This window comes from Eptesicus fuscus, chromosome 10 (assembly GCF_027574615.1).
Source record: "Eptesicus fuscus isolate TK198812 chromosome 10, DD_ASM_mEF_20220401, whole genome shotgun sequence".
NCBI lineage: Eukaryota > Metazoa > Chordata > Mammalia > Chiroptera > Vespertilionidae > Eptesicus > Eptesicus fuscus.
This window is the reverse complement of record NC_072482.1, coordinates 6936183-6950281: the sequence shown is the minus strand read 5'-3', so window position 1 is coordinate 6950281 and position 14099 is coordinate 6936183. Positions and strand designations below refer to the sequence as shown.

The 14099-nt window shown below is 56.6% G+C and overlaps 1 protein-coding gene across 1 annotated transcript in view; it reads left to right on the top strand.

The window, feature by feature from the left end:
- The window catches only part of CPNE5 (copine 5), an 82558-nt gene that overhangs the window by 32052 nt on the left and 36407 nt on the right, over positions 1–14099 (top strand). The window contains exons 4-9 of the mRNA XM_054722408.1: positions 96–199; positions 685–724; positions 956–1032; positions 2735–2794; positions 4797–4847; positions 5124–5187. Of these exons, the coding sequence (XP_054578383.1) occupies positions 96–199; positions 685–724; positions 956–1032; positions 2735–2794; positions 4797–4847; positions 5124–5187 (396 nt within the window). The remainder of the gene's footprint in view (positions 1–95; positions 200–684; positions 725–955; positions 1033–2734; positions 2795–4796; positions 4848–5123; positions 5188–14099) is intronic.

Genomic DNA, 14099 nt, shown 5'->3' with positions numbered 1-14099 from the left:
CAGGGCAGGCACGGGGCCAGGTCCGAGGCTCCGAACCCAGGGCTCCCTGCGCTGCCAGCCTGGACCCGGGGTCCACGCCCCGTCTCCTCTTGCAGTTCGGACGCACCGAAGTCATCGACAACACTCTCAACCCCGACTTCGTGCGCAAATTCATTGTGGATTACTTCTTCGAGGAGAAGCAGAACCTCCGTTTCGACCTGTAAGTGCAAGCTGGTGCTGAGGATGGAGCTGGGGAGGAAGCGGTGATGGGAGGTGGGGCCGCAGGACCTATGGTTGGGTAGGGGTCCCCTTTCCAGGGAAGGGGGACAGCGGTGTTAGAGGAAGCCCAGGTTGGCCTGGAATAAAAGTGACTATTAGCTGGAGTCCAGCCTCATCGGGAGAGGAAGCGGTGGGGGGGGGGGGGGGGGGGGAGGGGACAAAGCACCCCCATTGTTCTCAGTTAAGTGGGAGGCACTGAGCAGCCACCTGACCTGGCGGCGGGAGGGGGTGGGGGTGAGGAGAGACCTTGGGGACAAGTCTAGCTCCAGCTCTGGCAGCCCCCTTCTCCCCAGGTGACAGGGGGGACCCCATTGGCCTCTCCCCCGTCCAAGCTTTCCTGGGGTCAGAGCCCGTGTTTTGGGCGCAGGGGTCCTGACCGGGGCTGGGTTGGGCAGGACCCCTTCACCACCTCTGTGTTTTCTGCAGATACGACGTTGACTCGAAGAGCCCAGACTTATCCAAACACGTGAGTCTCACCTGTCACTGCCCAGCGATTCTGCAAGTCTCTTAAATGCCACGTCTGAGCCAGCCCTGCTTCCCTGTGACAGAGTGTGTGTCTGGTGCGGGCCCTGTCGTTTCAGAGCCATCGCACCTCTGGCGGGGGTTTGGGGGGGGCGCGAGGGTTGGCGGGGGCAGTTGCTGGATGGCTGTGAGCAGAGTGGGCGACACTGGTCTTTTCTGTACCCCGGATGTGCAGGATTTCCTGGGCCAGGCCTTCTGCACCCTCGGAGAGATTGTGGGGTCCCCCGGGAGCCGCCTGGAGAAGCCCCTGACGTAAGTGTAGAGGAGAGTGGGCCTGTTTGGGTTCCTTCTTCAGTGACGGGCCAACTTCCTGCCCAGCCCTGCCCAGGGCAGGCTGCGAGGAGGGGCGAGGAGTAAGAGACCCCATGGTCCCGCCCCTTGCAGGGCTTTTAGCCAGTTACCTTGGAGGGACCCCAGCTGGTCGTTAGAGCCCCATATTGCTAGGATGGCCCTGAGGTGCTGTCCCCTTGTAGAGGGGAAGAAACCCAAGCCAGAGAGGGGGAGTAACTTGTCCAAGGCCACACAGCTCGGAAGGGGAGAGCTGGGGCTTGTTTGAATGGAGGGTTCTCCTCAGATTGTTCACCCTTGGCGGGGGCCGGAGCTGGGCACAGTGAGGCCCTCCCCACCTCACGCTGCCCCGACGGCCTGCATTAGGGGTTTTAAGTGCTTGCAGGGGGAAGCCATTATTCTGAGCAGGCTCTGAGATGGAGTCCCAAGGCTTCTCACGGTGCAGTCTGAGGGTGGCCAGGTGGTGGGGGTGACCCCTCTTGTCCCCATTTCTCAGGAAACCCCAGGAGCAGAGCCCAGGCAAGAGAGGCCTGAAAACTGGTATAAGCACCCAGGTCATGGGCAGGGTGGGCAGGAAAGGGGGAAGAGGCTGGACGGGGCATCAGCCCCCAACTTGCCTCTGCCAAGTCCACACTGGCTGCGGTCCCCTCACAGGATCAGTAATTGCAGAACCTGTGAGTGTGTGTGTGCAGGGGGTCTTTCTCCAAGGCCCTTGTCTCTGACGCCCCAGTAACTGTGTGGTAACTTCAGGGCCTCCAGAAACGCCTCCCTGTCCCCCGAAAGGTCACCTCCTCTGGGCTCACAGAAAATAATGATAATAGCTATCATTTATTGAAAATAGGGAGCAAACCCAGGTTAGGGGGGCTCTGAAGCTTATAGAATGTGGGAACCCAGGAGTGAGTGTGTGTCTGGAGTGTGTGTCTGCCCCCCTCAGCTCCCCACGGCCTGGGTCAAAAGCCCATGAGTCACTTGTGTCAGGTTTCTATCCGCTGTCACCTGGTCCACCTCAGGTGAAGGGCGCACCGTGGGGGGACTGAGGGAGACTGGGTAGGAGGGGGCTTGGAGCTGTGCCTCCAGGGGCAGCAGATCTAAACCGTGGGGGCTGTGAGATGTTTGGTGTCGCTGGAGGAGGGGACCTCTTCTGTCCGCTGAAGGGTCCGGTGCCTAAGGGCAGTGGCTGTCTTGGCCCGGCCTGTGGGCAGCTCCCGATCACCAGGCCTCTGTTCTGGGCCAGACAGCTTTGCTTCTGTGACCCTATGGGGTCCCTCAGCACTTGCCCGCTCCGCAGCCTGTGCCCTAGGCTCAGGGAGGTGCCCACTGGTTCTCAGGCTGCAGGGGCCTCGCACCCCCTGGAGAGCTTGGTAAACACAGACTGCGGGGCTCCCCCCCACAGAGCTTCAGATCCACAGGGCCGGCGAGGCCTGAGCATCTGCATGTCTAGCACATTCCCAGGCGGTGCTGATGCTGCCGGCCAGGAACTCCACTTTGAGAACCCCTGAGGTAGCGTTACCCAGGACTTTACAACAAGGTCTGGGAAGAAGACCTGCGCCTTTTGATGATTGACCCAGGACAGAAACCTGTCTCCAAGAATCCAGATGCCAAGTGCTCTGGCCTCTCAGGACAGGGAGCTTGGCTCACGACCCGCTCTCTCTTCCTCTCCGCACAGGATAGCAGCGTTCAGCCTGAACTCCAGGACGGGCAAACCCATGCCGGCTGTGTCCAGCGGGTAGGTCCCCAGGCATCTCTGGCCGGAGTCCTCAGACCTCCCGCCAGCTCTCCAGAGGGGCCTCCGAGTCCTGGCCTTGTCCCACTCCCGCCACCGCCACCGCCACCGTGCATTCAGCCTGGCGGGGGGCAGAGGGCCCCATCCCTCCTCAAGGACTCAGGCACGTTGGGCCACTCTGCAGCTGGCCCTGCCCCCATCCCGGCTGGAGCCCCAGTGGCTCACGGGACTTCTGTGAGCAGCGTGGGGCCTAGATGTAGGGGCTGTTAACAGGAGTCAGAGGGACTGGGCACTTTCCCTTCCCTTCCTCTCTCTGGCCTGGTTTCCTCTCACCACACACCCTCCTCTGTCCCCCTCTGCCTCCCCTCACCCCTTCCCTCTCCCTTCCCCCTCCACGGCTCCCACTGCTGGATCTCAGGCTCCTCTCAGTAACTTCAGCGAATCCTCACTGTCTGCGTTTGCTCACCAGCTGCAGCGGCCAGCCTCCAGCCTCCGCTCTGGCCTCTGCTTTCGGCTGGTCTCACGCAGACCCTCCCCACTCCTCCCCTCTCCTCTCCTGGTAGGAGGGAGGGTCCTGACCCCACGGGGGCAGGGGAGGGAGCTGGGCTTGGGGTCCAGCCTGGAGGTGCGTCCGGAGGATGAGCACCAGGCTGAGTGAGCAGAGCCTGCGGAGGGCTCCCAGGGGCTGGGATCCCAGCAGCTGACTGACCACCAGACCAGCTGGATGTGGGAGAGGGGCTTCCAGGGGACCCAGGGGGGCTCACAGCCCAGGAGGGTGTGGATGCTGATTGACATGGGAGCAGAGAAGCAGCAATTAGAAAGAGAGCCGGAGTTAGAGAGAGAAACGGAGGGTGGGAGGGGGTGTGTGAGAAAGACCAGAGGGAAGGGAGGAGGGGGAGGAGAGACAGGAAGGAAGGCCGAGCAGGTGGAGCAGGGCTGGAGAGGAGAAGGGAAGATGGGAAATAGGAGAGGGGCTCAGAGGCAGAGGGACAGATGGAGAGGTGCTGGGTGAGGAGGGTGTGAGGGTTTTATCACCTGGTCCACAAATCATCTCTCTACTACCAGGAAGGGCCAGACAGGGGGGCACCCAGTTCAGCTGCCCTGTCTAAGGGGACAAGCTGGCAGGCACTGCCACCTGCTTGCGGCAGGGGGACCTCCAGAGTGGCCCCTGCTCCCCTGATACAGAGAGATCTGGGCCGGCTGATCAGACCCACTCCCCTGCCTCCCCTGCCTCCTCTGTGTGAAGGCCCCTCCCTCCGAGAATTGGTGCGAGGAAGAGCTCCATCCGTGGTTCTCAAAGTGTGTTCCACAGTCAGCGTGCTGGTGGCCCTGAGGCTGGCCTGAAGTGTGGGGATCAGCATGCTGACTGTGGAACACACTTTGAGAACCACTGATATAAAGGAAAGAGGGGCAGGGAGAGAAATGATGCTCCTTGAGGTCCTTCTCTGTGCCAGGCCTGTGTGTGCATAATCGCTAGTAAAATGGGTGCTATAATCATACCCGTTTTACGGGTAAGCAAACTGAGGCTCAGAGAGGTACAGTCATGAGCCCAAAGTCACGCAGCTGCTGGGCAATGTGACATTTTCTTCTACCTCCCAAGGGCTCCTGGCCGCACTGGGACCCCTGTTAGTCCCAAACGTTGGAGTGGGATCGACGGGTGCTGGTGGGAGGGGTCCCTCCTGAATACGAGGAGGCGGTGCTGGCCAAGTTCCCTGGGAACTTGCTCTCCTGGACGAGATTCCCTGGGGGGCCGACCTCCCCGAGGAGCTTCGTGGTTGGCTGGGGTTTCTCTGGGAGGGAGACCCCAGCCAGGTTGGTCCAGGGGAGGTGGTCATGGGAGGAAGGCTGGGCATGCTCCCCCGAGGGCAGGCCAGCCCTTCGGCGTCACTCCCTGTTGCTGCTCTTCTGAGATGAATCAGAGCGGCTCGGAGCCGGAACGTTCTGGGGTTCTGGGGTCAGCTGTGTGGAGGGCGGGATGGCTGCCCACAAGGTCTTTTGCCCACAGAAGTGGTCTCTGGATGGAAAGTTTGAGAACCCCTGGCCTGGAAGCCTCCGGGTGAGTCGGGATGCTCTTCTGATTCTAGGACTTGCGGTGTAGACGCTGCCTTTCCTGGTGGGAGCAGCGGCGGCAGCGCCCGGCCTGGGCCTGGCCCAGGAAGCAGTGCCCCAGGCCACCCGGCACCGTGTTTCCGGAGACTCTGTCTTCTGGGGGGTGGGGGGCTCTGGCAGATCTGCTGGGGGGGAGGGGGAGGATGAGGAGGGCGATTCAGGGCGTGTTCAGGCTTTGGTTCTGTCTTTGTCTGGCTCTCCATCCTTTCACCTTCTCTCCCAGCGGCGTCCCAGGGAAGAAATGCGGCACCATCATCCTGTCCGCCGAGGAGCTCAGCAACTGTCGGGTGAGTGGCAGAGGGACTGCAGGGCGGGCCCTGGTGGGGGGTGGGGTGCGGGGTATGGGGGGGACCCTGTGGTCCTGGGAGGGAACAGGAAGACAGGGCTCCTCAGTCGTACCTCTCCCAGAATTCCCTAACACCGAGCTGGAAGGCGAACGCCTGTCCGTGTTTACCTCACGGAGGCCGTCAGCAGCAGAGCCCTGCCCCCCGGCTCCCGCCAGGCCTCCCCCACTCCCTGTCATGGCACCACTCGCTGTCCTGAGCCAGTGCTGCCTTGGCGCCAACCCTGCAGCAGGGGGGCCTTTCCGTCTCGGAGCCTGGGCGCTTGGCATTTATTGTCCTTTTTCACTTTTAGCTCTAGAGCAGGGACACCCTGCATGGGATGAGAGAGCGAGGGCATGTGGTAGGGGTGTATGTGTGAGAGTGCGTGCGTGTGTGTGGGTGTGCATGCATGTGTACGTGTGTGTGTGTGTGTGCATGCATGTGTACGTGTGTGTGGGTGTGTACGTGTGTGTGTATGTGTGTGTGTGTGTACACGCGCATGCACGTGCTGGGAAGCAGAGTCTCAGTCCCGGGAAGCCTTGGTGTTGTTCTGTGCGGCTGTGAGAAGCAGTGGTGGACACAGCCGCAGGGGCTCGGACCCGATGGCTGATGACAATGATAAAACAGTACTTATTTGCCAAGTGATGGGTATTTTACACAAGTTACCTCTGCTCCTATGTAGTATGATCCTATCCTGAACACTCCTCATTTTAGATACTGCTGCTGTTCCCATTCTATGGGTGGGGAAGTGGAGGCTCAGAAAGGCTAAGTCACCCCATGAAGGACAAGAAGTGGTAGAGTCAGGGTTCATATCCAGGTCAGCCTGACTCTAAAACCCGGGCTCACTGCCCCAAACCACCCTGGCTGGCATGCCTTTAGGGTCATTAGGAGCCCCGGGTAGGAACTTGGGTCCCAGGAGGAAAGGTGGAGGCAGCAAGAGCGTGAGCACAAGACCCAGCCTGGGGTAACCTGGGGAGCCAGCCCCCCGTGGGCAGGTCCAGCTCAGGTTAGGGGCCTGGAAGGATGCGGAGAGACAAGTTTCCTGACCTCGTGCAAAGTGGGTGCAACTACTGTGTCTGTTGGCTCCTAATATTTATTTAAGATTAGAAAAAATTTAAATTATGAATTCATGTATTTAAGAATAGCAATAGTTTACCCCGCTACTGGTTAACATAAATAACATCTTGTTTGAAAAATAACTGTATTTCCAAAACAAAAGTCATCTAGTGAGAAGAGTGGCCTTGTTTTAATTTCTGCACATCTCTTTAGTCCGCTCGATGCGAGACTGCTCTGCAGTCAGGTGTGTGACACCACCGTCGGGTGACTTCTAGAAAATTCCACGTCTTATCAGCATTATTATGAACATAGTTTCTGCCTCATGGACCCCCTTCCCGGGGTGGAGGGTGGGGGAATGTCCTAGTCCATACTTTGAGAACTCCTGGTATGGAGGTGTAAATTGTTAGCCAACATTAATTGAGTGATTATTCTGAACCACACACTGTGCTAAATCGTTACATGTATCTACTTGTTTATCTGATGTGTTATAATATGTAATGTAATGTGTAGTATGATCCTATCTAATAAAGAAGGAATATGCTAATTGACCCTCACACATCACAAAGATGGTGGTACCCACAGCCAATAAGCAGGGAATATGCTAATTGACTGCCCCGCCCCAAAAGATGGCGGCACCACAGCCAACAAGCAGGGAATATGCTAATTGACTGCCCCGCCCCAAAAGATGGCGGTGCCCACAGCCACAAGATGGCAGTGCCCAGTCCCTTCAGCCCCCCCAGGGTGGCAGGTGTGCGGCAAGGCTGGGCCCACCTGCCTCCAGAGTCCCCCAGTCCCCTCAGCCCCCCAGCCACCCAGGGCTGGCCTGAGGTGCAGGCAAGCTTCAGATGGCAGCTGCCCAGCTGCCCAGGGCCGCCCGAGGCTCAGGTAACCAGGGCTGGCCGAGGCTTGCGCTGCCAGCAGTGGCAGCAGCAGAGGTGTGATGAGGCGTCACCTTCCCCTGATCACCTCCCACCCCTGAGGGCTCCCGGACTGTGAGGGGGCAGGCCGGGCTGAGGGACCACCCCTCCAGTGCATGAATTTTCATGCACCGGGCCTCTAGTATATTATAATGTCTGATGTATTATGGTCCTCATTTTGCAGAGAACTTGTGGCCTGCCCAAGGTCACATGGCCACTGAGTAGACTGAACGCAGGCAGTCCAGTTCTAGAGCCAGGTCTTTAACCTCTAGGCTGTGGGGTCCCCAACTGCTTCCAGTTGGAGAATGAGGTACAATGGATAGCAGGGCACTATAGTAAGAACCACATCTACTCACATGCCACTGCCGGCTCTGGTCTCTCTACTGGTCTGTGTCTCTCAGTGGGACTGGAGGAGCTTGACAGAGGCCTCAATCTCCCCCATGTCTCCACCAGCAGAGGACTGGGCGCACAGTAGGTGCTCACAATGACCTATCACAACGTGTGACTGAATGAGCAGGAAGCACAGCAGCCGGTGAGGATGAGACCCCACCTGTGTGTGGGAGGAACCCAGCTGACACAGAGGATAGCTTCTGGTCAAGCTCCCTGAGCCTCAGGTTCCCACCTGTATGCCGGGGCTCAGAGGGCTGCTGGGAGGTTAGAGATGGACTGTGCCTACCTGGCTTCTACAGGGTGGCTGGGAAAGACTGGATTCCTTTCGGCCTCCCCTCAGTTTGCCCCCAAGCTTCTAGCTCAGCCAGTGACGTCCTGCCTAGTTTATAATTCAATAAGGTCATAAAAGCGAAAGTGCTTTCTAAAGAAATTCTAAAGCTCTAGAAAATGCTGGGTGCTGTTATTTGGTCTAGTTTTCTGGGATTGGTGAACAGTCTGAATGAAATACCTATTAGACACCCCCCTCTGCCCCTCCCCCTCCCGGCTGCATCCAGGGATGGCAGCGGCTTCCTGGATTTAAGCTGTTCCAGCACAGGGCCCCCCCCCCTCCCTGGAACCATCAGCTCCTTTCTTTGGGCCATCTTTGGCTGAGTTCTGTCTTTCCCTAGAATACTTGCGAGGAAAAGAGACTAATTCCCAGCATCTGGCTGAATTAAAATAATTACATCTGAGCGGCTTTGCCTCCGCTGTTCCAGCTCCCGATTCCGTGGGAGGATCAAAGGAAGAGGGTGGAGTGGAGAGATGGGTTCCCACCAGAGCAGAGCTTCCTGCTCCAGTGAATACATTCTGCCGAGGCAGACAAACCCTCCTTCTCCCAGGGATGCGTGGGCGGCCGGGCCCGCAAAGGATTAGAGTGGACTCCGGGGTGGCCAGCATGCTCACCAGCACGCTTCGGTAGGTTGCAGAAAAGCCTTGCTCATCTAGAATCAAAATACCAAGACAGTTCCAACAATCAGCATTTGATTTTTAAAATAGTCAGTGATACTTGGTGTTGACAATGATGAGCTTAAGCTCCTGAATCACCGTTTAATTATGCTCAGCAGTAAAGCCGGTATTATCCCGTGAAACGGACCAAGATTGCATCGTCCTCACGAGAAGACCGGGGCTCTCCCGTTTACAGTCTGTTTGATTCCCCCACAGGCTGGACAGGGGTGCTGACCCCAGTTTACAGACACAGAGGTTGAAGTGGCCTGCCTAAGATCGCAGGATTCTACCCAGAATCCTCAGGGAGTCTTCCCCTCCCCCACAGTGAAGCCATGGGCCTCCACGGTCCATGAACAGCTACGGGCTTTGTGGGGTCACTGGCCTTTAGCAGCCTGGCGAGTGGTGGGCCTCTGCAGAGAGGCAGGGGTGCTGCGGCCCAGGGAGCGGGCAGCTCCTCAGTCTCACCTTCCGGGACCCTGAGCTTCCCGTAGGCCTGCGGGGCACCCAGATCTTAGTTCCAGGCCAGTGAGCGTGTCCTCGCTGCCTCCCAGTCAGGTCCCCACACACACGGGCAAGCGTGACTCACCTCTCAGACCCGCTCATGTCCTCATTCATTCCATTTCAGCAGATGTGCTCGGGCTCCGTCCTCGCCCTCCCAGAGTTTCCAATTTAGCGTGAGAGACAGAAATGCCAACCAGCCATCACAGTACAGCAGTCCTCAACCCTGCCAGGCCCCTGGCCTCTTTTTATCACAGTCGTTTATAGCATTCTGTATTATTCTGAAGGAAAGTTCATGGACAGTACTATGTAATGCCAACATACTAGTACATACAGAAGCGGGAAGGAGCCCTCGCAGCCACCTGGGGGAAGATGGGTGGGTCCAGGCAAAAATAACAGCCTGTGCTAAGACCCTGGGGCAGGGAGAGACCCTGTCAGAGAGGCGAGGGTGTAGGTGGGAGATTGTGCGGGACCTGCCGCAGGGGAGCCTAGCAACCCTGGATCCTGAAAAAGTCAGAACTCTCATTGTTCTCAGGACAGCCCTCAGGGAGCCAGTGCCTCCTGGTGGGAAGAGCCTGGGAGGAAGGGAGAAGGATAAGAAAGAGGAAGTCAGGGAGGAGGGGGGAGGAGGGGCAGGTTTCCTGAGCCTCGGAAGTCTGCAGGTTGATGTTTAGGGAACGTGTGGGCTGTCCTAGCACAGCTATGTGTTCTGCAAGGTGAGTGACCAGCATTCAACCATCACCCTTTTAAAAGTTGGTTTGTGATGTTTTTTTGTCTTAGAAATCCTTTCTCTAGTTAGAAAGAAAGAAAGAAAGAAAGAAAGAAAGAAAGAAAGAAAGAAAGAAAGAAAACCAAACCAAACGAACATATTTTCCCTGAAGCTAAAAAAATACCATGTTCATATGGACAAGTTGGAAGAGACAAAGAAGAGAAAATCACCCAGCGATAATCAGGGCTGACATTTGACGATCGCCTCCAGGCTTCTTCTGGGCGTTCACGTAGATGGCTTTTCCCTTATAATTAGTAGAATGTAGAATCCAGTTTTCTTTGATTTGTCAGTAGAATGTGGTGTCCAGATTGCCCCCTGTCATTAGATATTCTTGGAGAACGTGCATTTGCTAGCTGCATATTATCCCTCTACTCTACAGAGGGGTCATAATTCTCTCACGGGCAACAATATAATTAATACTGCAGCGAACATCCTCACAGCCGAATCTTTTCTCTCTTGAACTTTAATTGCTGGATTTCAGTCCGTGTCCCAGACACACAGCCCAATGAGTGGGAAGGAAGATGGTCAATCCAGGTTTTCAGCCTCTGGATGATCTAATCAACAGATGCGCAACGGATTGAATTGTTAGAAAAGCCGGTGGTTGAGATGGCGGAGAGAAGCCAGCCTGACCTCAGTGGTTATTACAGTCGAAGCGTAAGACAGGCCAGGCTCCTTGACCAACGTCACCCACCGTCTGTTCGAATGACTGGTCTATGGGTCTTCGCTGATGGCCCTGCACCTGCTGTCCTGCTTCTGCAGCCTTACCCTGGCAGGTTGGGGGTCTGGGGCCCTCTGGGAACGCAGCAGCCCTCCCACATCAGCCCCAGGTCCGGGTTGTACTTCCTCCTGCGGGAGTCCCGCATTTCAGAGTGGTGGCTAATGTTCGCTCAGGTATCGTTTTTAATGATGTCTTCTTTTCTTCTGACTAAAAAAGACAAGGAACTGATTTTAGGGAAACCCATCAAATTCTAAAGAGAAGACAAATGTCACCATGGTCTGCCATCTATTCAGAAGTGCTTCTCGGGGTAGCGTGTGAGCAGAGGGCCAAATGGTTAGGAACCTGGGCTCCAGACCCAGACAGAATGTCATTGCTCACCGGCTGTGTGAGGCTGGGCAAGTTGCTTGAGCTTTCTGTGCCTCGGTTTCTTCGCTTGTAAAATGGCTTTATTTACATGTTTGATATTTTATTTATCATCGGTTTCTGCATTGAATTTTACTTTTTAATCTATCACGTTAAAATCTTGTTTAGATTACTGAGATTTTGGGTACCCTAAATTAAATTTTGCACTGGCCTCATTCCTGTTCTGGCCCTAGGGGCTGCCAGCAAGCCCCGGGCCAGAGCAGCCTTCTCTTCTCCCGGCTCCCAGCCTTCGGCCCACGTGCTGACCTCTGCCCTCCACAGCCCTCTTCGGGCTCAGGGAGGGCTAACTGCTAGAGTAGGCCAGGCCACCCAGGAGAGAAAGGCTGTTTGCTCTGCTCTCTCCAGCAGCTTCATTAACATGCAGAAAGATGCAAATTGAGGCAATCCTGCTGTTTAAGAAGAACTTAATATGGTTTTTAAAAAGATAGGGTGAAAAGGCAGAAATTGCAGGAAATTATGTATTGCAGGAGCTGCTTTATCTTCTCCACTGTCGACTGCAAGGAGGTTTCTGCTTTGGGAGCAGCATTTCCTGTGCTGAGAGCCCCTCCCGCAGGGCGAGGGCCAGGGCCAGGGCCAGGGCCAGGGTGGAGGCGAGAGCGAGGCTCTTGCAGGGACTGTGGTCCTCAGCCAGGCTTCCAGCTCCTAACCCTGCTGCCCAGGCCTCCTTACTGCCCCTTCCCAGCCTCCTCCAGGGCTCACACATATATCAAGGGTCGATCCGTTCACTCACCCTCATAAGGGGAGCAGTTGAGGCCTTGTTCATATGACTGTTGACATAAGTCAGAGCACAGTCCCCAGACAACGAACCGGGTGCTAGCCTCGAGGACTCCCTGTGGGTGCACACCCGTTAGGGGGAAGCTTGCCTTGGTTCCAGCCTAGAAATCTCGGAGAGGCTGCCATATCCCCATGGAGTTGACAATAGCGCAACAATACAGATGGGCATAGTGGGCTTTTGGCGAATGTGACCACTGTTCCGGGCCGAGATTGGGTTAGGGCGGGCAGACCAGGTTGGGCTACAAAATAAGGCCCTGGCAACGCCGCTCGGATTTGCCGTCAGCGGGAAATGATGAGGTGCGGCTCACTGTGGATTTTTCCAGTTAGCTGAGTCTCAGAGCCAGTCTTTTTTTTTTTTTTTTTAATTTTAACTAGTCTGCACGGAGGAGGCCTTTCTAAAATGGATTTCACACTTCTCTGACTTCTCAAACTGAGGCTACAGAACATAATTAAATGTATCTTGGTGAATCGGGTCCATCATCTGGAATCTGTTATTAATCTCTGGAGCCAGACTGTCTTGTTCCAATCCCAGCTTCTCTTCTCCCTCTCCGTGTGGCTTCCTGCCTCAGTTTCCTCACCTTTGCAATGGGAATCGTCCTCGTGGGTTTGGCTCAGTGGATAGGGCATCGGCCTGCAGACCTAAGGATCCCAGGTTCGATTCTGGTCAAGGGCACGCACCTCGGTTGCAGGCTCCTCCCCGGGCCAGGCCCTAGTTGGGGCGCGTGCAGGAGGCAACCAATTGATGTGTTTCTCTCACGTTGGTATTTCTCTCTGTCTTTCCCTCTCTCTTCCACTCTCTCTAAAAACCAATGGAAAAATATCCTTGGGTAAGGATTAAAAAAGAAAAAAGAAAAGAAATGGGAATAATAACTACACCCACCTCGTGGGGTTGTTGAGAGGATGGCATGAGCTAATAGATGTAGAGGTAGTGCCCGCACATAAGAGGTAGAGCTGTACCACGTGGCCGTTCCAGGTGAACGACAGTGGAACATGGCGGCTTCCTGCGGCTCAGCCCGGTGGAAAGTGGCACTCGGGCTGGCTCCTATTCCTGTAGGTGTCTGTGCTGGGCATGGTGCTCTTGCACTTGGCATGTGCCCTCTCCTTTATTCTCCACAGGCTCCCAGGGGCTTCAGGGCTCCACTGGTCAGAGGGGAACATTAAGACTTAGGCTAAGGTGCTGGCCCCGAGCTGCTCGGCTGGTAGGTGCAGAGCTGGGGTTCCAAGCAGGAGGCCTCGGTGCCGTGGTTCTGTTCTCTCCGTCAGGTGCCGGGCTGGGCCAGTGGCTCCCAGGGGAGCACTGAATGGTCCTGGGAGCCTGGTACTAAGTTCTGCATTAGTTTTTCTCGAATATTCTACTCCCCTTCCTGAGCTGGCAGGCCCCGAGGGTTCTCCAAGGAATCAAAAATAAGAGCACTTGCCTCTGGATTTTGTGGCATCAGTTGCATTTGTTTCAAATATACGTATTTATGTGACAGAGCGGGTCGGCGTGTGTGGCTCGCCGATGTGCGTTCAGGTGTCGCACAGGTGACCTCCAGATGGGTGGGTCGCGTCTAGACACACGGAGCTGTGGCCTGGGGAGGCTGGAGGAGCCTGGGGCCCCAGGCTGTCCCCTGAGTGCTGGCCCTCCAGCTGCCGCCCTCCCAGCTGCCACCCTCCCCGCTGCTGCTCGTCCCAGCGCCCTCCCCACGCCATCAGCATCGGCACTGACACTGCACCTCCCGGCTTGAAGGGACAGTGGCTGGCATCCTGTTGAGCACGTCACTTTACAGATGAGGAAACTGAGGCCCAGAGAGCTGGAGGGGCTGCTGGGACCACCTAGAATGCAGAACCCTGGTTCCCTGTGGGACTGTCCCCCCTCTCCTCAGCCGGGGCTGGTCTCTGATGCCACCGCCAGGTGACTCCGAGGGGAGGAGCCAGGGCCGTGTGGCCTGTGCAGGCACCCGAGGCCTGCGCTTGGTCTCATGCTCTGTTGTCACTGTCTTGAAATCTCTTAATACTTCCTGAACAAAGGACCAAACAATGTCTCTTTCCACGGGGCCCCACAGTTTATCCACTTGGTGCTGGAAGGGCCGTGGGGCGGAGCTCCCGGGAGGCTTGACCAGGCCGCCTCCGCCCTGCAGGGGGCGGAGTGGAGCCTCCTCCTGGGGAGAGGCAGGGCCTGCTGGGTCTGGGCTTAGGGAGCGGGATCTCCAGGGGTGAGGGGGCAAGTCCTGAAGTCGGCCGCCTGGGCTACCCCGTGTGGCCTTGGGCATTTGACAGCCCGAAAAGCCTGTTTCTTCATCAGTAGGAGAGCAGAGGGACTGCTCCGTACAGTTATGAGGACTCAGTGAGGAACGTACAGCAATAA